A 22,702-nucleotide genomic window follows, 5' to 3' on the forward strand; every position below is an offset into this window, starting at 1 on the left:
TGGATACTTTTACAAACCCAAGCTTTAAATCAGTTTTGCTGAAAGGCTGTCAGTCTTTTTGATTATGTTCCCTCTGAAATACATTTCCCCTGAGGCAAAATCTTTAGTTATGGCCCAAGCCTGCAGCTTAGGAGACCTGTACTCCTCCTTGGTTCTGTGTCAGATACGTGGTACCCATTGCAGTGCGGAGATCGATTTTAACCGTACGCCTGAAGATCATGACTACTCTTTAAATAGTCTCACAAAAAAAAAAAATGAAAAGCATTCAATTGCTGCCAACTATCTTGGCTGTCCAGTAGTGCTCTCTGATCCCTGCAGTATTTGCAGACCTAGTTTGGAGAACTTTCCATCTTCTCCTGCTTCCTGCAGGGGTATTTTCTGTGCTTGCGAGGATTCAATTAATGCCATTGATGTGGAATGTTGTTCCATTCATCACTGGACACAGCATCTAATGAATAGGATAATCTAATTCTCCCCAAATAAATATGACACCAAATTAAAAGGGTTCATAAACAGCCTCCAAAACAAGTGAGTTTGTTTCAATTTATTGCCTTTTAAATTGCACTGGATCCCTCAAGTACCAACCTAGCTATAAACAAACCAGTGACTGAATTTGAGAGTTTATTATCACTAATGTTTGCCTTTATTTATACTAGATTTGAGTGTTAGCATTAGCTGGAGAACAGAAAAAGAGAGGTCATCCAAATGCCACAGTTTCTAGCCACAATTTTCCTAAACTAGTGAGAGAGCTTTAAGGAACAATGTAGTCTAGACGATTATTTTTGCTGTGTTTACTGTCACTAAAAAATTCAACAAATTAGTTATGACCTATCATTAGATCCATGCGAAAAGTTCACCAGGAAACCAGAGAAAAGTTGCAATGCCTAGTGGCTGGTGTAAAAAGACACTCTTCACCCTATCTTCCACCAAAACCCAAAACCACAGTTCTAAGTTTTTGTCTGATATAATTTTATTTGGGAGCCAGCTTTTAGAAAATTTATTGTATATATAAGACAGATGATCTTGTCAAGCACTTCTCTGAAGGTAGCCTGGTTTTCTGGCTTCTCTGACCAGTCTTTCCAGAATGACAATCAGTATGGTTGTGGATTTCTTACAGGATGATCTAGATGAAAGAGAAAGAGAGAGAATCTATAGACTTAGTGTGATGCTTAAAAAGTACATCATATTGGCTCACCAGTTTAACCATAGACAATACCTGGCGTTTCAGAAGAAACCCATCTTGTGCTTTACTGCTTGAAAATCCTATTTATTTAACAGCTTCTCTAATGGATTTTAAACACTTTCCTGAAATTAATCAATTTAGCCTCATTACAGAAAGCACCATGACGTAAAGATATATCTCCACATGGCTTTTATAGTTAACACATTGCTCAGGGTAACACAGCTGTGGCTTAGAAACCCAGAGCTGTCATGTCTGCAAAGCAGAAAACTGTCTTGTGCAGGGATTTTCCTTCAGTCCCAGGAGGAGGACAAGCAGTGAGGGGGAAGTGAACTTCCCACAGAATTACAGAATGGTTTGGAAGGGACCTTTAAAGGTCATCCAGTCCAGGCCCCTTGCAATGAGCAGGACATCTTCTACCAGATCAGGTTGCTCAGAGCCCCATCCAGCCTGAATGTTCCCAGGGATGGGACATCCAACACCTTTCTGGGCAACGTGTTCCAGTTCTCGCAAGGCTAGAAATGGACATCAGCTGTAGCTGTATTTTTCCTATTTCTTGTTTGAACCTTTGGGGACCCATTTAAACTCAGAAATTAGACCTCCAACACTCATCTCTTCTGTTAGAGAAGACTGCTAGTGACATTTAAAGCAATGACTCTCCCTTCCCTTTTGAAAAACATCAGCCTTTATTTTGGCTAAAATAACAAGTGACCTTTCAGCTCAGTGGCTAAACCGAGGAATTGAGGGCGAAACTGTGGTTCCCTGGCTTAAACTAAAATAGAAATTTAGGAGATATTTCAGAAAGTAAAAATTATGTTCTCAGGCAAATGGAATATTAAAATTTTCCCCTCCAGAATGTCATGTTTAAGCTCCAGATTAACAAAACCTTTAAATAATTGTTTTTCAGCTTGAATCAGCTTCAAAAATAAAGTTGCCATTTTAAAATCAATCAATGTAAATGTTGACTTTAATTTCCTCCCCTATTTTTCTGCCTGACATCAATTCATAAGCTCAGTTAAATTTAATTTATGTTCACCAAATGCCCTTTTTTTTTTTTCTGTGGATATAGTAATGCCAATAATATTTTGCCCAGTGCTGACTGTGATTCTATGCTTCCCTAGACCATTGCTACTCATGACTCAGTTCCTGTTTGGATGGTAATTCAATTTCAGAGCACACTGCCATCTATAACTCCAAAGAGCAATTTCAGCTGAAATCCTAAATTGAATTACAGATGCATATTCCATTGCTCACTATTTATTAATAATATTGTGCCCACAACATATCCTGTTCTTCATTACCACAGAGAGAACAGTACTGGTTCCTCTGTGTGATCCAGAGCTATTTATTTCTCCAAATGTTAAGTTCCTGCATGCACAGAACCTACAGACATCTGTGTTTCTTTTGTAATAAGTACTTTTACCCAGCCAGAAATGCAGAAAAGGTTTCTCAGGACTATACTTGCATCATATGTATCATATGACTTCTAAATCACAGAAAAATGTCACCATAAGTATTTCTTTGCAACTGGAAGAATGCAAACTATTATGGGATAAAGTCCCTGTGAACTTTGAACTCCCATACAGTGACACTCTTCAGTGTTGGACACACAACTTTCAGTCAGAAATGCCAACTGGAAGCCTCCAGCAAGTCCAAGGCATGATACAGACCCAGCGTGACTAACTGAGATTTGTAACAGGAAGGAATGCTGGGGGAACAGAAACACAGCTTAAACAAGTAATACTTCTTTCCAAACAGACCAGGTCCTCAGCATTGGCTGTTTCTGTCTTCTCAGAGGACAGTCAGATGCAAACCCCTAATTATTAATTCTTTTCTGCAGCCTAACATAAGGTTTTTTGTGAACAACAAAAGCTACTGGCAATTTCTTGGAACCTCAGGGATGAGTTCTTTGGGTTCAAATGTATGACACCAGAAGAATGAACAATAATTACTTACAGGGACAATAATATTTGCAGTGAGGGGAGAATTGGATTGACCTTATTTCCATGTGGTCTGAGGAGAAGAGTTTGCTGCACTGTGTCAAACAAAACATCTCTTGCTGCTCCAGCATCCCAGGCATGGGGATGTTCTGCAGTTATTGACCCCAGACACTAAAGTAGTGAAGAGTCTTTGGAGTCAGCTCAGGCATTTGGGTTCAGGCAGAAGTTGAAGGAAAGCCTGACAGGTCTTTGGCACACTCCCATCTCAGCATCTTACAGTTTGCTGCTCTCTTCCCAGCAAAGGAGATTCCATGCAAGAATCCCTGAGGAAGGTGTGTTTTATTATCAGATGGCCACCCTGCCAGAAAAACAGGCTGCTTCAAGATAGCCAGGCAATAAGCCATGACACTGGGAAGACTCCATTATCCCATCTGGATGTCTGTGGCAGGCAGTATTTAAACACTGCAGTACTTTACATTAATACATCAGCACTAATTTACCAATAATGTATTAATTTAAGAATAAAAAATGATCAGCAGTTTCCACTCAGGAAGGCTCCCAGCAACGAGGGTGCTCTGCCCTTGAGCCTCCCTTCAGCCCATCCCAGAACAAACAGTGGAGCCATCCACGACAGCACAACCCACCTTCCCTTTGCCTTTGCTGGGCCACACACTGTGCTCTTCTGTGTTTTGACACCCTCATCTCCGAAGGGAAGTGCTGTCTGGGCAGCCTCAAAGATGTCCCAGTGGCAGCTCTGGTGCCTCAGGCAAGGCTCTGGCCCTGGTCCCACCCCAGCCTGGATTTCAACAGCCGACAGCAACTGGGGTTCCCTCTGTGCACTGATGAGGAAACCGCAGGGAAACAGGAAGGCTGAACATCTTTCTCAGATTATTTCCTGCCCTTGAAACACTTTCCTTAACATGAGGAGATGGTAAAGAGATCTCCCACTTTGCCTGACTAAGATATCTGTTATTCTCTTCTCCCACTTCCTGACAGGAACAATGTTCTTTTAACCTCAGTTTGAACACTTAAACATATTTTATCCAAAAAATTACTACAAACTATTGCAAATTAGAAATACAAGTGAAGCCAAACCAATCCAATCTTCTCTTCTTTTCTCCAGCAGTCGCAGTGATGACACACCTCATAAGAAGCAGGGGCTCTGCTTGCCTGTGGCTGGCTGCCTGGCTTTTGGGTCACATCTGCTCTGTGTTTCTGGCAGAATTAAGCAAGACTAAATGAGCTCAGCTTTCTCTGGAACAGAAATGCTCAGGGGTTAAACATGCAGTATGTGCATTAACATCCTATCTGGAACAGACTTGTGTTAGTTTTCCAGGTGTCAGGAACAGAGGTAACAGCTATTCCTGGGTACACCTGGGTGTGAGTTGGGCAGAGAGCTGATGGAGCCACACTCCACGAGGCTGAAGGGTGGCACAGCTCCTGCTGTGTGACCTGTACCTAGGGACACAGTCAGCCACCCAGGGAAGGCAGCAAGGTGGCATTAGCGCTGTCCCTGGAGACTCCCTGCACATGGGTCTTTCTGCAGCACAGGAGGAAGAAGAAGGTTGGCACACAGGCAGCAGAAGGCCTGCACCAGTCCTGGGCATTTTTAATGTTGCCCCTGTTACCTTTTCCTTGCCAAGCTTTTATCTTGATTTTTGTGCAATAAAATCATGTTAATAAAACTGTGAATGAATAGAAAGGCCCTAAGTCAATATTTGCATTTAGAAAAGACTGGTTAGAACAGCTTAGGAATTGATCCTGATTTATTAAAGCACCTGTTCACCCAGGGAACATTTTAGCAGCAATCAATATGTAATTAAATCTTCATTGATGTTTTACAATTGTTTTGTTTCCCAGCAATTACAGTGATAGAATCAGCTTCCCCTGGTTGTTCCTCCTTTCCAGCTTTGCTACTGATCTTCTATGAGCATTCTGGCAACTCACTTTACATCTCCCAGGCTGCTACAATTGGGATCACAATCCCAGTGAAACAACTCTAATCTATATCCACTGTGCTAAGCACAGGCCAACAAGGAAAGCCAACCTCTGACCTGATAGCAATAACAACAACGGGAGCTCTGGGACCGTATAAACACAAATGTTTTAGTGAAATCATCACACAACTCTGAACTAAAATATGCTTCAAGAGCTGACTTATCATTAGGTTTTCTAGTCAGACTTTAGGTCCCTCAGATCTGGGATTGCTTTTCACTTGCCTGTCTCCAGGAAACAGAGCTGTTGTGGGCACTGTGTAGATCACTCCTGTTCCCTGCTCAGACAGACACAAATTTCCATTTGGCCTTTCCAAAATAATCCCCCAAACACAACAGAACAGGTCATACTTTCAGTAAAACCTCCTCACACCACTCTGGTTGGAGGAGTGCCCTGCTGCAGAGCCCGTGGCCGTGCCGAGGGCTGTGGGTTGAGAGGCCCCGAGCTGGGTCCCCAAGGCACCGCTCCGTGCCGGGCTTTGCGGGGCTGCGAGGGAGAGTCAAGGGGGGAGGCGGGAAAATCCCATCCCGATCCTCTTGGCTCCCGAGGAGGCCGTGCCCGGAGTGCTCGGGATGCGCGGTGTTCCCGGGATGTCCCGGGATGTCCCGGGATGCGCGGTGTGCCAGGGATGTGCGGTGTTTCCGGGATGTCTCGGGATGCTCCGGGATGTGCGGTGTGCCCCGGGATGCGCGATGTGCCTGGGATCTCCCGGGATGTCCGGGGATGCGCGGTGTGCCCGGGATGCCCTAGGATGTCCCTGGATGCGCGGTGTTCCCGGGATGCCCCGGGATGCGCGGTGTGCCCCAGGATGTCCCGAGATGCGCGGTGTGCCCGGGATGCGCGGTGTGTCCGGGATGTCCCGGGATGTCCTGGGATGCCCGGGATGCCCGGGATGCGCGGTGTGTCCGGGATGTCCCGGGATGTCCTGGGATGCACAGTGTTCCCGGGATGCCCGGGATGCGCGGTGCCGCGCGGGGCTGCGCGCAGGCGGTCCCCCAGCAGAGGGGGGTGTAAGCCCGGCTTTGGCCGCAGCCCCGAACTGACTCAAGAAAACGAAACCAAAAGGGAACAGGCAAGCCCGATCGTGGGCGGAAATTAGAACCAGTGACTGAAAAACCAAGTGGGGCGCTTTGAACAGCAGAAGGGACATGCGAGCCCCCGTCCTTTGGTGCCCGTAGCCGGCCCACGTTCCTCAAAAACTGAGAGAAGAACCCCCCACCTTGATGCTCAGCCTAGAGACAAGGCTGGAGACTGGGATATCACTGAAGAGACAAGAACTTAAAGGGACAGAGACTGAAACCTCCTCTTCGTGTTCACTTGAAGTGTCTTGATACCCTGACCCCAGGACCCTTGTCTGTGTCCCGGACTCACCAAGACCTTTTGAACTTGCCACACTCATGGCACTGATTCTTGCTAATCTCAGCAGTGCAAGGAAGGGAACATCCCTCAGCCAAAAAGCTCACCCACTTGATCAGAAAAGCTCCTTTACTGAGCACATTTACTGAAAGGCTTTTAGTAAACTACACATTTAAAGGGTTGCTTTAAGAGTGGAGAACCAGTGGTCAAACCAGACCCAAACTTCTCAAACTTCTCAGGCTCTTTTCTCTGTATCAATGTCCACACTTGGGGCTTTACCCTCGTGGTGCAGTCATGGGGACAGTTTTGGAGGGAGTCTCAAATTGCTGAGAAGTTACTGTGGCACTGGAAACACAGGTCTGCTTCATGGGCAAGGCATCCTGGGTTCACCAAAACCAAATCATCCATGCCAGTTTTGATTTCCCCGTGGTCTGACATTGATGTGGGGCCCTGAGCTTGCTGGTCTTTGCCAACAGACAAGCAAGAAGGAAATTAGGCACACAGCCTTCAACTTTTACATGCTTGCAGCCAGCTTGGCTCTGCCATTCACTGCTCCTTGGGGAGCTCCCTCTGAAGTTATGTAGATAAGGCTGCTAAACTACTGCCTCTGGCACTAAATTCTCCATTCTGACCCATGGCCTAAAGCCTCATTAATATCTGGGACTCCTTCCAGATGCATCCTGCAAGCATCAAATGGCCCCAACCTACCAGTGGGTCCTGGTGAAATTAGCATGGCTTCAGGGCAGCCCAAGCTTTGGAGGGTTGTTCAGACTTGTGCAACATTTATAGCACGTTTGAAAGAACCTTTAATTCCATGTCAAAGTGCCATCCTTCACAATGGCTTAAATTAGAAGGAAAACTTCAAAGAATAAAATGGAAACAAGCAATTAACCTTCCCCCTTGTGTTTGAAAAGCTGTTTGAGAAGTGGATAGCATTCAATATGTAATGAGCATCCACATCCTTCAGAGAGCTTTGGAAATCTCAGCCATTAATTTGATCTTTTACCCTGCACTTGGATCAATGCAAAGATTTTCTAGAAGTACATTTTCAGACCCTTGTTCACTGTTAATCTTCTCTCTGTAACCAACATCTTCCTCCTAGAGTCTGTCAGTCACTGCCACAGAGATTCAGCAAGGCTGTCTTGTATTCACCGCTGGTATCCTCCTGACAGGAGAAAATATTAAAAAATAGGTGAGTGTGGAAGTTCCTCTGCATGCTCCAAGTGCTGACGTTGTCAGTCTGTGGAATATGCCCACACAGGAAAACGACTTTGGAAAGAGCAAGCCAGACTTCAGCAGAGTTGCTGCCAGCTTACACACCATCAAAAGCAAATGGAGAAATGAGGCTTGTAGCTACCACCTGAAATAACATTCATCAAGTCCAATTTTTTCCTTTGGAATGCAGGTGAGAAATTGATCAAGGTTCTGTCCCACAGAGCAGCACAAAGTCAGCACAAATGGCAGCAAGCAAACCTGTTGTGTTCAGATTTTTTGTCCCTGGGTATTTATGTAGCACCTCTTCCCTACAGGAAGGGAACAGGCACTATAGTTAGCCCTGACACATGGAATTTTTGAAAAAGCCACAAATGTGATAATTTTGGTCTAGAATCACTACACAAAATATTCACTAGATAAAAAAAAATAAAATCCTCCCTTTGAATGTTTTGTGGTGACAGGTGTAAGCTAGTTCCACTTCTGAGAAGGAATGAATATTCTGTACAGACCATTGAAGACTGATCATTAATCAACATGACAGACACTGACAGTGTCAATTATAAGGAAGGCCCTTCATTACCGAACCAGACTTCCCATGGGAACTGCTAAGGACAGGGCTTCTGTGAATTTGCACAGGGACAGAGGAAGATCCCAAAGTCCTTAGGACAAATGGTAAAAAACAGCATTTCAGCACTAACAGGGGAGGCACATTCACTTGGAGCTGAGACTCAAATGCTACAATAAGCCTTGACAAGGTTCAGTTTCTGAACCTATCTCATCACACTGTACACCAGGCTTTCACCTGGGAAAAGGCAGCAAAAAACCGCTCAAACAACAGCAAAAGGAAAAGGAATAAAATATCCCAGCACTATTTTGATGTAAATGGATGGCACTAGCTTGAGGTAGTTAAGGATGGCAGAGAGAGAGAAGAAAATGGCACAGCAGTGTGGGATAGGTATAACAGGAATGATTCATTAAATTTAGATCCATCTAGGACATCATGCAGTGCATGGATACAGAGACTGGTCCATGAAAATCCTAGTGCAGTGTCTCCTTGGGTTTGCTTTGTCCAAGTCACTTACAGAGAGCAGACGTCTGACTCACCTTTCAGACACAATTGTGTCTCAAGGACATGACTGTTAACAGGCCTAGTGAAGGAGAGCCATGATCATAACAGAAATGACATTGTTACTGCAAACAACCATGGAAGCATCCCACAGTGCTGGAAAGATTAGGAAAACGTGTAATGGCTGAGAACCATCATATCAAGATTCTGCTTACCGCAATCATAGTGGAGAGAGGCTTTCCTGCAATACGCTTGAATTCAGGCTTTATAAGATTAAGGTCAACTTCACTTCGAGAAACAAGCACTCTTATCAGAGTCCCATCATCAGTGCCAGCCCCCTGGAATAACAGATACGTCAGAATGTGATGTTACTGGGTGTTCAAGGCATAGGTTGTGCAAACTTGTCCAGGGCAAAAGGAGTCAGCTTTCAAATACCACTTGGCACCTGTTCTGTGGAACATCTGCATCTCTTTCTGGTGGTCTCATCCTCACACCCTTCCCAGGGGCCTCTGCCAATACCCCAGGCCCACCATGGAGGTGTGCAAAAGTTTTGCACATGTCAAATGCAAAAGCCAATATGCTACAGAGGTGGGAGTTGGCACTGAATACAGACTCCTTCTGCAGCATCACCCAGGCAGTGTTTGGCTTCAACCAATATTGTTTATTCACTCACCGGGAAATTAGGATCACGCTGATAACAGAACAGTTATCTCAGCTTTCCAAAAGGTTTGGAGAGCTGACATCTTGTACATACCAGTTAAGTATTACAGGGGCACAATCTGAAAATACCTTTTGTGTCCCAATTTGAAACTCCCATTTTATACTGCCATTGAGAGAATTGCTTCCTAAAAAGAAAATACTGTATTCCAGTCTATTAACATGGAAGGAAGTCTTCACCATAAACAACCTCTTAGAAAAGCCTTTTCCAGAAGTTTCTGTGTTCCAGAAAGTGAGGCAGGACTCCTTGCAGACTCCCAAGCCAGAAAAGCCAGACTCTCTTGTTATCTTGAGCTAAAAGGGTACTTTTCTGCCTAAGGTGTTTGAAAGGATTCTATTACTTGCAACAATTGCACTGAACCTGCTGAATTTCACCAAAACCTTGGCTCTTCTAATTTAAATTGGTGAAGCCAGGTTACAAGTTAAAAACCAGTGTGTTGCAATGAAGAGTCTTACCTTTAAAGCATTGTACAGTCTCTCTGCAAAGTAGCAACGGATGTTCCTGGTGCATTTCACTAGGCATACAAAAAAGCTCAGTAAGAATCAATGGCACTTCCAGCCCAGGGCAGGAGGTGACTGAGGTCCTATATGCTTCCCATTAATGCAGTGTGCTCCTGGAATATGAGTTTATTTTATCCAAGAGATACTTCTTACTTCCCACCATATACCATTATAAAGTAGATAAATCTAATATAAGTCAACTACTGCAGAAAAAAAGGCAGCAGACTCTGACAAAGCAAAGGGAAAGATCACCACTTACCAATAGCCAGCATGGCATCCTCAAGTGAACCACGAGTTTCACTCTTGATAGAGTCTTCTATGCTCTTACCAGCCAATTTCTGGTATTCTTCAAACACTGTTTGAAACACAAAGAACTTTTATTTTTTACCAAGTAACCCTTGAGGCATTTTGTACCTAACATTTACAGGCATTACTTGTGTGGCAATATGAACACACAGACCCTGCAAAAGCAATGGCCACATTTGCACCAGCTTCAGGAGGCTTAGTCAACCTCAGAAATCAGCTATAAAGATGGATGTTAACATTTACAAAAAGCCAAACCATTCATGGTTCTAAATTCCCTGACTTCAGGCAATTTCAGTCACCTCAAGTTTATTTGGAAATCTGACCCTTCATCACTGTCTTTAACCACAAAAATAAAGTAGACAACAAAGTCAGGCACACCTTTGATCTTGTGGTTGTTGATGTCATTAGCTCTAGGAGCCAAAATAAAATCAACTTAAATCTAGGACTATGCAGCTCACAGCCCATGGACTTCTAAATGATGACAACACTGTTTGGGGAAACTTATTATTTCAACCACAATTTAAAATAATAGCAACTGAGGAAAGATGAGCAAAAAACACAGGTGCAGATTCAAAGATATTTGAGTTCCCACAATAACAAAAGCTCAGCAACAGGGTCACTGCTTGCCTTATACACTTTGGATACTCCAAGGCTCAGAAACAGAGTTATCTGTTTTTATTCCTAACTGTCTCAGACTAACAAAGAAGGAAAACTGCTATGTAATGTAATAGACATCTTAAGAAACTTTGCTCAGCATCCAAGATCATCAACACTCAAGACACTTTGGGGAAATGGAATACAGAATAGATGGATACAAATTTCTCAACTCAAACCTACGCTTTCTATTAAAAAATAATTAAAAGCTGCAATAATTGCACTCAGATTTTAAAGACAAATAGCTACAGGTGGCTGTACCATAGAAGAAATTGCTTGGTACCACAGTAGGTTTCAAAGACTGGTTGCATTATCACAACAAGATGAAAGTCAATTCTTAAAGACCAATACAGACAAATACTATAGTGACCACCTATTTTTATTTGTTTGTCTTGCTTATTTTTTAAGTGACTTTGGGAGATTGAATTTGAAACACAAGGGGGAGCTGGCTTCCAGGGCAGAGAAACAGCCTCAGAGGACCTCAGCTTGGAAAAAAGCTCAGGCATACCTAATTTATCTCCAGCTAAATTTATCAGTTTAGGTCCACCTGATTCACACAGTACTTGATATGCTTAGATTCAGGCAACATAACAAAAACTGTTATGCCTCAAAAGCCTTGAGATGACAAGGTTTGGTCTCTGCTGCATGGAGCTGAGATCTCAGCTCAAGCAGGGCTTGTGTCTTCCCTCCCAGCAGCCTCTGATGCCCTCAAAAGGACTTGGGGCAGAAATGCAGGCTGTATCCTGATTCTCCAGCACTGAATAACCAGCTATTTTTAGTGATTTTTTTCCTCCAGAGGAATCCATATCCAAGGGGATGTGTCTGTTCACCACATGCTCTAATGAGGATAGTACTCACTCACTCACTCACTCACTCACTCACTCACTCACTCACTTCTTGGATTTATAAAAACAACTATCCAGTTATTACCACTGTGTAGGCACTCCTGGATAAGCCGCTTGATTTTCAGCAGAACTAAAGCTTCATAATCTTTCACAAAATCTGCTGGCAGCTTTTGGTTTCTGGGTGACCAGGAATTAGAAGACAGGCTCAAGTACTTATTTCTGACCACCCATGTCTCTCATCTCTAGCCCTGCCTCTTTTTGGCTAGGGTGATCTCGGATTTTGGAGGCTTGGGAGTGTAGTGATGGTAGTGTGGCTCTGCTCCATACCTTTCATTAAGTGTGTGGCACTCCTTTTGCACAAGATGGTGATGAACTGTATCTCATCAGTGCCCCGGATCTTCTCTCCAGCAGCATAGAGAGCCTGTGATTTAACACACAGTTATTAGCAAGCTGTTCTGTGTGTGGTAAAGGAACAGAGTTTGGCTGAAGGCATGGCTGAGGTAAAGGGGTTTGGAGGAACTGAAACCACCGTGTGAACCAAAATGTCCTAGAATGGTTGCTTATGAACAGAACCAGAGTGTCCTAGAATGGTTGCTTATGAAAACCTTCCTGTCCTCTGGACAAACTGGAACATCCACTATCTCCATCCTTTCTACCCCTCCTGCAGCAGCTGGAACAGCCAACAATATACTTGAGTTTTCCTCCCTTTTCTCTCCTCTTCCACTCCACCATACCCAGATACCCTCACATATCAAAAGCAGCTGAGCCAAAGCCTCATCACTCCTCTTTGGAATGGCAGAGCTCAGCAGTGCAGGCAAAATTGAAAAACCCCAAGTTACTTAAAGATAACCCCACCCCAAATTATTGTTACTCCAACCCTCTGCTGACACTGAAGCACTCTGAAGCTCAAGAAGGTGGAGATGCAGGCATATCAGTGATCACAGGTAACTGGGAATACCTCTGCGTCCTGATGAGCCAGGTCTGTGTCCACATAGAGGGTGGCATTGTCCCTCTCACCCTAGGAGCAGAAAAAGAAAGACAATTTTGTCTCATGAAGATTCTTCCATAAATAAAGACCAGAACACTCATTCTGAGCAAAGATCAATTATCCTCTCAGTTATCTATTTCTGTAGAGTACTCAAGCAGTAACACTTCAGACAGCACAAGTGCTAACTCTTTCACTGAAAGGTGCTGAAATCAGTCATATGAAGTAGAGTAAAATATTGCTCAGTTATTCTGCTACCAGGCAGGAAAATTCCAGTAACGTGGTAGGGTAAGTGCACTCAGCATTGAGGGCACAGACCCTGGAAAAGTGGTGAATGCTAGTGAAGGGGCATTTGTTTTTTAAGACCCATGTAGAGTACAGTGGCTTTACACATATGTGAAAGGGAGGTGTCTCTCTGCAGCAGAGCTGGCTGTAGGTTCCCAGCTCTCCTACTGCTGCTGTTGATCATGGCTCTCCTATTGCACGTCTTCTCCAAAAAAGAAGAGAGAAATGTGAAGACCTTTATACCCTCATTTCTCTTCTCTAGCATTACCTGAAGAAGGCAAACCAGAATCTGTTCTAAGTAGCCACTTGTTTCCGATTTTATGTCTTGCTCCAGGTCAGAACCGTACGCTATGCAAGTGAAAGAGAAGGACAAGGGAAGGATTTGTTATTTATTTAGGTGATACAGTCAAGTACCCCAAGCACACACAAAACCCTGACACTGGGCAAGAGGGTCATTAAGAAAATAAAAGAGGGCTGAGAGCAGCTCACACCCTCTGTGATACCCAGGTCACCATTTGCATCCAGCTGAGTCACTAGCTCCCCTGATGTCCAAGAAATAAACCCAGAGCCGATTTTAGAGGTATAGCTGAAGGGATGAACAAGATAAAATATCTACAAATACATATTTGATAAATTCCCATCTATTTAATGGGGAGAAAAGCCAAGTGCACAGCTATAGTTTTGTTTATGTTCTGACAATACTCTGTAGCCAAACTGAACCAAATTTGTGATTTGCTGACCCTTTGCTGCAGCTGGATGAAGACCTAGAAAAGGATTTTCAAATTCTCTCAGCAGAGCCAGTTCTGTTTGCCAGGTGAAAGCAGAGTTACATTGCTTTTAGAGATAAATGTTTTTAGAAGAGCCATTTTCTTGCTGACATTGCAAGCTGGTTAACACCGCTCCTGTTGTGCTCTGGCCACAGAAATCTGAGCCCCAGGCACTTAACTTACCTTCTTTGTACGCCTTGATTATCTCCTTGATCTGCGCTTTTGTCCGAGATGCCAGGATCTCTATGATAACACTCTCCCTCGTTCCCACACCCTATAATAGGAAACGCAGTGGAGAAATAAAGGTGGAGAAAGGCATTTAGTCATGGAGGGTGATTTACTGCTAGAGAAGTATGGTGAAGGGAGGAGTTGGATGGCAGCAGAGTCAGGCTGTGTGCTGAGCTGTAAGAAACCATCGTGATGAAAGCTGAAGACACAAAACACATTTGGGTTGAACATGGTTTCTTTTACCGAGGTGCCTAAATGTAAAGGGTGATTTTATGTAACCCTAAGTTTCTGCAGTGCTTTTCTGGGGTCAGACCTTTGACAATAGCCAGCATTACAGGAATGCAGGGACACCAGTGCTTGGATAGTCAGTCCATTATTGTACCATTTTAACAGACCACTCTGCATCTGAAACTTCTAAAAATACATTATCAATAGGTAGGATCCCAGCCAACCCCAGCCTGGCCCTTGCACCACCACTCCTTGATTCCTCAAAGGTTTAATGGCTCAGCTGGGACATCAGGGCAGCAGGTTTAGGTATGAATTTGGTTTTGCTGTTGCCTTCCCAGGCTCTATAAGTCATGTATGTACAGCAATTTTTTTATAGCCACAAAGATTTCAGCAGCATTTCCCCCAGAATATTAATAGTACAATTAAATATTTCTCAAAGGCTCCTGCTAATAACAAACTTAACCATGCAACAGTCCAGTTATTAACACTTGCACAATTGCAGGCAAATAGCACTGTATTTGTGCTACTACTTAAATATCAGCATGCAATTTTCTTACCTTCATGGCATCATACAGCTCCTTGGCATCATACTTGTATGGGGTGTACATGAGAGCTACAATGAGCTTCTCAAAGTTGCCACTCAATTCAGACTTCAGGTTTTCAATCAGATCCTGTTAAATGTGCATCACCACATGGTTACACAAACAGCCTCACAGGATCATTTTCTGCACATGATGTTTTCATCCCCAAGGCCCAAGTAATGAAGCTGTGTGACAGTATTTTTGATAGTTCATTAAAAAAGGTCCTGGGACTTAAAAAGGCACTTAACTGCAAAATGGGATTTCTCTAGGTGCTTACATATTGCCTGTTTTCTTGATATTTGGACTTTCTCAATAATTAAACCCTCAGCAAATCTTCCTCCACCCTGCTTGGCTCAGTGAGCAGGACCAGGTAGCTGAAGGCCTTGCACTGAGCAAGGGTGTAGCTTCAGAGAGAACTGATTCCCAAAGCTGCATATAAACCTGCACCCAGGACATTTGCAGAATCAGGAATGCAGTCTGCTTGAAGATACACTTCAAGCTGCTTCACTTTCACTATAATGCAGGTTTTTCTAGAGTTTGAGTCACTCTGTATTAGTGGGGTGCAAGTGCTCTATTTATTCATTGTTCCATATCTGCCACCCCCATCTTTGCTTCCCTTTCTAAGGCTTTTGTGTGGCAGTCCCCTTTCCAGCAAGGGTCATTGGAGACTCCACAGCAGGGCTGAGGGTACAGTCTGCTGGTGAAAAAAATTTCCCAATAAAAGTAAGATTTTATCAGAGAACCAGAGACAAAGGAAAATATAGATGTCAATAACCATGGAATTTCCAAGCAAGTGTAATTAAATAAGTCTTTAAATTGAACTTTTTTTGACATTTAAAAAGGCCTGAAACAAACCAATATTTTTACTCAGCTTGTCACTTAGATGGGGGATTTTTTGTTATACCTTCAAATCAATAAGAAGCTTCACTTCAAGTTAAAACTGATTTTTAAAAGCATTTCTGGTCAAAACGTATTTTAAAAAATTAAATCTTTAGGAGAAAACTTTTTTATGGTTAAAAATTAATTTTACACATTCATCACAAGCCTTATGAATAGATATTAGTCTACTTATTTGTAGAAGACCTGCATATAGTTTGCATCATGCTACAGGATGAACTGTACCCCCATTTACTACATCCTGCATGCAGTAAAATGAGTGATTGAATATGGATTTGTTTTGGAAGAACCTTTCCAAACTGTGCTTTGAAGGATTTGGCAATCTCTTGACGCTGCAGATTGCTCCTCTTGGTTAGGACATCAATTATAGCTTGTTCATCAGTCCCTGTGGAAAACAACAATAAATCATAAATAAAGTGCACAGAATAAGCTGATGCTCATCCAAAATCTCAATCTGAATATTCAGACAATCTTATCTGGTTCACTGCCTTTGTGTAGAAGTTTAAGTATATACTGGGATACTGGGGAAACTTTAATATTAGTTTTTCACAGTTAAAAAAAAAAAAAAAAAAAAAAAAAAAAAAAAGTGATATCTCTGGATGCAAATTTCCTAAGGAATGGATTTCAACTTAGCAATTATAAGAAGAACAAAAAATTTACTTATGTGTTGGAGTCAACTCACCAAGCCCTTTCATGGCCTTGTACAGAATCTGAGCATCAGGTGCAGCGTCAAAATTTAAAGTACCTGCCACAGACCTGCCCTCTGCTTCACTCTGAAAGAAGAAGAAAAATACACGACTTTCTGTCACTGCTTTTCATCAGCTGAAGAAAAAGTATTTGAAAAGTACATTCATGCTATTTATTGCCTACACCTCACAAAGTCACAGAAATAGGAGAGGCTGGCCTGACGTTTCTCAACAGAGCAGAAAGAGAACACAAGTTTCTGTCCAAAGAGAACACAAGTTTCCTGTTCCCACCTGCCTGTGCCAGCCTTTGCTGCTGGCAGAAACATGAAGTGCAAAGCACGGCTGACAGTGCTGCAAGCGTTGTGAGGCAGGCAGTCTGGCAGAAAAAGCACAGACTGTATAGATTGCACTTTCCTATTTCACCTCTTAATTACAGTTCCTCCTAGCATGGATGCTATTGTATAATACTGCATTTCTCAGTGGGTTGGTGCAGGGGAGTTTTTAGATAGCTTTTTGAATTCCTGAAATAGTCTTGTTCTCACAGACCATTTTTTTTTCAGTAGCTGCTGCTGCACTTCTGCACAGCTGGTATCAAGAAGGGAGCATCTCCACTGAAAGGATTTGGGCCAAAACACTACTTTGAAGGAAGAAATCCATCTGGAAGAGTGCAGCTTTGATGTTCTTCCCTGTACCAAGAATCAGATGCAACTACTCAAGAATCCTCCTAACAAACCCCTGAGGTGCCAACAGTACCAGTCCCAGGGCACAGAAGGCACACTGCGACTTATCATCACAAGGCAGTAGGGCCATCAACCAGAACCCAGGCACAATTTAACAAAGCTGGTAGTCAAGGAAGTAGTTTGAATATCCTGTCACATCTATCAGTCCTATCAATAGGGGGAGTATGTGGGTGGGTAGGTATGAAGAGTCATCGTCGCTCTATTACAATAATAGACACAATTTTCTCCTTCGTAGAAGCAAGGATATTGAAGTTGGAAACTACTATATTCTCATAAATTTACCTTTAGAGGAAGGGTTAATATTAAACTAATGGTATCAGTATGACCTGATAACTATTTTAATGGGGATGGCTTCGCAGTGAGATAAAAATCAGAGATTAGAGATCCGAAGGAAGCATTCGAGTTGTCCCACACAACCTGCATAACCTGGACCACCAAGTGCCACCCATCTGCCTCCTGCTGTGATGCAACTCCCTTCTGCTCTTACTTCCCACGTGAAAGAGAACCAGTGGATCCAGCTGGGCAGTTTGCATGTTGGCCCCTTTGCCAGCCCCACTCTGGAGCAGTGACAACCAGCCAAGGGCCAGTGAGGAGTTCCAAGAGAGGGAGGACGTTCAGCAATCAGCAAGACTTGGACAAGTTTGCTTTGCAGCCACCATAGAGACACTCCTGCATCACCACACCTCACTCCCAGCAGGAAGAGCTGCTGAGAAGCGAATGTTGTCAACAGGAAACTTTCACAAGAGGTGCAGCTTTGAATCCAAATGGTCACTGAGCAGCAAGTTTAAGGCTGAGGTGAAGCTGTCACTGCAGAAAAAAGAAGTGACAGAGCAGGTGGCATTGCCACCTCTAACAGTTTGTCATTGGCCTAGAAGAGTTTGGCTGAGCTGGTAGGACCATTTCAAGTGCTCCTTTTCTAGCCCTCTGCCAAAATGACCAGCACCACCACAACTTCCCTGGGGAGCAGGTTGGACTCATCCATCTGAGTTTGCTCTGAAAAGGATGGTCAGTCCTTCCCAGCTGCATGCAAAGGCCCTGTGAAGAAACCCCCAAACACTCTGGACCCACGCCTGGTGACTCAGTGGAAAAGGGAGTACAAAGCTGAGCTTTCATTTGGAGGCAGTGGAAACAATTTAAACAATGATCTTTTTTGGTACTAATTCCGATAAACAGTTACTGCCCTTCCTGGCTCAAGTAGCACATTTGTGACTCACTCATTCACCTCAATCTCTGTGCACATCGTTGTTGCAGCACAAGTACAATTGCACCAGCTTTTCAGAGAATCCCTGTTCACTTTGGTCTTGTTTTCCTGGCTGAATTGATCTTACAACTCCCTAACTGAAAATACTCGAGGGGTCTGTGCTCATGTAAATATAAATAATTGGCATGAAAGCAGCAGAAGCAGTACACCCTACAGCTGACACTGTGAAAAGTTTTACCTGTAAATGAAGGGGAGAAGGAATAAAAGTTTTACCACCAAAATATTTTTGAACCTAAATGATAGGCTTTTTTTTTAAAGCTGGAATCTAGGGACAGGTGGAGTTACTCTTTGGGTTTTTCTCATTCAATATTTCCTGAGAAACTATCACATTTTTTCTGTCCTTTTGCTTTTGAACTGTGTTTTTTTATGAAGGGTTTAGAAAACCAAAATTTTCCCCCATCGTTCTTTGGATGTCTCATTTTCTTCTCATGCTTCCACCCCCTACAACACCAACTGGTGTGAGATCACTGGAGTTTAAGGGCCTTTCTCCATATTTTTTTTCATTCTAAGTTTACAAATTATTGCCAGCTTGAGGGTAACAGGGAATAGATCATCCTAAAGGAAAAAAACTAAGTGAGAGCTACTCCAAGCTCAGGAAAAACATCTATTTTATTATACCAAACTTCCAAAGGAAATAGGGAGGCAGAGAAAACTCAGAAGGAAAATTACAATTTTAACCTTTCTGGAGAAAAAAAAATAATATTTTGAGACCTGGGAGTAAACCTGGCATCCCACAGAGGCTGAGGGGGCAGCTGCCATGGCTGGCACATCACCAGATCTACCTGCTGTCTGATCTGAGCCAGACCCCAGGTGCTGCCTCAGCACATCCCATGAGCTTCTCCCCATCCCACCACATTCCTCTCAAAGCCACAAGCATTTACAAGAGAACATACACAGCATTTCTGGCTCCTGGCAAAGAGACAGACTGTTCAAGATGTATTATTGTTGCAATATTAAAAACCTACCAAAAATAGATATTGTGGCCTGACCATATCGTTCTGTGTGACCACAGCCTGCCAGCACAATGGGGGAACAAAAATGGGGACAGGCCAGTGCCCTGAACTCACTGCCACAGGGCAGGGGAGCACACAAGGAGCCTACAGCTTGCAGACTTCAGCTGAGTAACTTTGCTGTTGCATGGTACCATCTCCCCATGAACACAGAGATATGAACACCCCCTGTACCTCTCTTAACTGAGGATCCAGGGTCTGCTCCTCTTTCTATAGCCAGAAATCATATCAACCCTCCTTCATCAATGATTTTGAAGTGCTGAATGCTATTTTACAGCCAGAAAAACAGTAAAAAGTTCTTCCTGATTTTTAAACAAAACGGTTTATTCCCACAAAGTGCCTGATGCAACTTATAAGTTACCTTATTATAGTGCCAAAACCCCTCAGAATGTCAGTATATCCTCTACTTACCCAGGCCTTCCACCATGCCATTGTGGTCTCAGTAGTGATGCCTGGGTCTGTTGGAGAAGAAAACCACACATATCACACCTCACAGCCTGGGAATATCACATTTGAAAGGGAGGCATAGGGAGGAGAGGAAGAAACAGAAGTTCTCTTCAATAAACTTACCACAGGAAAAATGGGATAACTGTACTCCTCTGGAGGCTTGTTCCCTCTGGAAGCCACAGAATGTAACTGGCCTCTCAGGCACACGCAGGTATAAGGCATCCTTATCTACAAATTCCACGGGGCAACACCCTCAGACATGGCTCAACCTGTTTTTCACATATGATCTCACAGGGAGAGAGCAAGTTGCTTAATAAACGAGGCTTCCCTTGTGAGGAGGCCTAAATTCAACCTTGTTGACTCATTGTAATTTTTCCACTGCTTCTCCCAATGCACGCCCTTCCCTGCTAACATTTTGGCCTCTGGCACAGGTACAAAATGCAAATTACAACCAGGTAATTTCTCAGCACAAAAGAAACTAGATGAATTCAGCTACCACTAAATAAGCCACTCATTATTACTAACTCTTTCTATCTCTACTAATCTGGAACATTGCCAAACAGGACTCTAGAAACATAACATGCCTTCCTCTACTTCCTTTCAAAAACTTATTAAAAAAACCCCTCTAAGCCAAATAACAAAAAAAATTCTGAACCAAACAAACCACATACCCAGTTAAACTCCACATCATCCATGTCCTACACCCTGCAGTGTAGCTCAATAAAGCATTAGATTGTACAGAGACTTAGGAGACTGTAGACTTAGACTTCCACAGCATGAGTCACAAATGATCTCTAGGGTAACGTAGGACCAACACATCTAAGGCTAGAAAGTTTGAGTAATGACAACCCCAGCTAAGTGTCATAGGGCTTGCAGTAGCTGCCGTGACATGTTAAGGTTTAGGAGCCGAGTGCAAAACTTCTCTTTTTTCAAAAGAAAAAGAACTGAGTTGAACAGCTCCTCATACTTTAATTTGGTGAAATGTTTCTGTGAAATCATCTGAAATACCTTATGGTTGTAGCAATATTTTCCTGTCTAGACTTTTGTCAGAATCCACCCATGCCAGCATTTATTTATTTATTTGCAGTGGAAAGCTGCCCTGGTGGAAACATTCCCACCAGCTATATCCTAACACTTGCTATATAGGAGCTTTGTGCCCTCTACATTTACGGGCCCACGTGGGATGCTGGGTAAACACCAAACTATGGGCCTCTCATATTTCCTTCCTACACACTGCTATTTCACTTAACTCAGCAGGGCCCCTGATGGCCTGGGAAGTTGCCCTGGCTATTCCCAAGAGAAGGAGCTGGGCCAGCTGCCCCTGTCTCCAACACATCCATCATATGGCGAGGGCAAGTTGGGAAGGAGGAGCAAGCGTTGCCCTGGGTGTAACAAACGTGCTGCTGGGGCTGCACTGGCTTGGCTCCCAGTCACATGAGAGAGGCAGGTTGATCAACAGCACACAGCAAGGAGAGCTCCTGAGTGATCCTTCAGTCCTCCTCCTCTGGGGGTGGCAAAGGGAAGATGCCTTTGTGAGCAGGGTGCATCTGCTTTGGCTGGATCCCAGTATTTGCTGCCTACATGCACATTTCTCTCAGCTGGGATAGAATTGGTCAGTTTGCCATGGAGATAAGCTTTCTTGAGCACTCCAAGGACAAAGAGGCCCTTCTAGACAGAAAATCCCAGAGTTACAGCAAACAGCCATAGGTCACAGAGGGCAGCAGAGACCAAACCAGACAGCAAATGGGAAAAAGTCCGAGAGGTCATTCTTGCCGTCATAAATTAAAAAGGCTGTGAAGGGACAAACCAGGGGATTTTAGTGCATAGAAACACTGGCCAGGTTTTAATCAATATGGACAGGCTAGGAAAGGTCTGGAAATCCTGAAATGTGCTGCCAAGACTCAGAGCAAGGCTGCACAGACTTAATATAGACCACAGCAGTTGGTACTTGCAGGCTAGTGGAGCAGAAGGCAGTACAGTACCCCTTTTTCTTGTGCAAATATAGTTACCCTGAGCAGCTGTAAACATTAACAGATTTGTCTTCATTGCAGTTCTTGTCTCTCCCTTAGCACTTGTGCTGTGTGAGCAAGCTTATCTGTGATTCATGGACTTTACTACTGTGTACTAGAGACACACACAGCTGTTGTAGCACCAGTAAGCAGTGCAAGGCAAAACCTCACACATACTTCAACAATTACCCTCAGCAGCCTGCAGCTCTTCAGAAAAGAGGCAGAAGACGATGCATGGACTTTCCCAAGCTCAGCTTTCTCACCTTGGCACTGCCCCCCAGCCCAGAGGCCACACCTGCATTTCAGGTACTACTCTGTTTTGGGAAGTGAACCTCAAATGCACAAAGGAGACTGTCTAGAAACTCTGGTCAACATAATAGTAAGGTGGTTAGAATTTGTCTCAGACAGTGATCGTGTGTGCTTGTACTGCAGTGTGCTGTGGTACCCCACAAAATACAGCCATCTCTGATCTACCTGCAGGAGGAATACCTGCAAGGTATTCAGGTCAAGAGCTGACTTCTTTGGAACATGAAAGCCTGTGGAAACTAGGTTCTCAAATGCTCAGCAATTTCCTTTCATGGCTTTCACTTCTAATAAATTCTTTCAAAACTAACAAAAACAACACAGTCCATTGGGAATTTCATCCCACAGTATGCATTTTTTTGATTTTTCAGCCAGGAGCTTGGACATCAAGTGGAATCATTGAGGAAACAGCAGACCAATAGCAGAGATGTACTGTTGGGCAAAGCAATACTACTATAACCATATAACATAAGTACTTAAATTTGAAGAAGAGCATATTC

At 43.5% G+C, this 22,702-nt stretch overlaps 1 protein-coding gene across 1 annotated transcript; it reads right to left on the reverse strand.

Moving 5' to 3' along the window:
- Positions 1 to 7,201: 7,201 nt before the first annotated feature.
- On the reverse strand, positions 7,202 to 20,177 carry LOC310912371 (annexin A8-like). The gene is made up of 13 exons (XM_083866904.1): positions 20,014 to 20,177; positions 19,855 to 19,901; positions 16,429 to 16,519; positions 16,037 to 16,131; positions 14,826 to 14,939; positions 13,996 to 14,086; positions 13,314 to 13,393; positions 12,734 to 12,793; positions 12,103 to 12,196; positions 10,230 to 10,325; positions 9,926 to 9,984; positions 8,968 to 9,090; positions 7,202 to 7,636 (listed from the first exon to the last, which is right to left on the reverse strand). The coding sequence occupies exons 2-13, from the start codon at positions 19,873 to 19,875 to the stop codon at positions 7,580 to 7,582; spliced, it is 981 nt and encodes a 326-aa protein (XP_083723030.1). The 5' UTR covers positions 19,876 to 19,901; positions 20,014 to 20,177; the 3' UTR covers positions 7,202 to 7,579.
- Between the last annotated feature and the right edge of the window lie 2,525 nt (positions 20,178 to 22,702).

Source organism: Zosterops lateralis (assembly GCF_965231275.1).
Source record: "Zosterops lateralis genome assembly, chromosome: 8".
NCBI classification, from domain to species: domain Eukaryota; kingdom Metazoa; phylum Chordata; class Aves; order Passeriformes; family Zosteropidae; genus Zosterops; species Zosterops lateralis.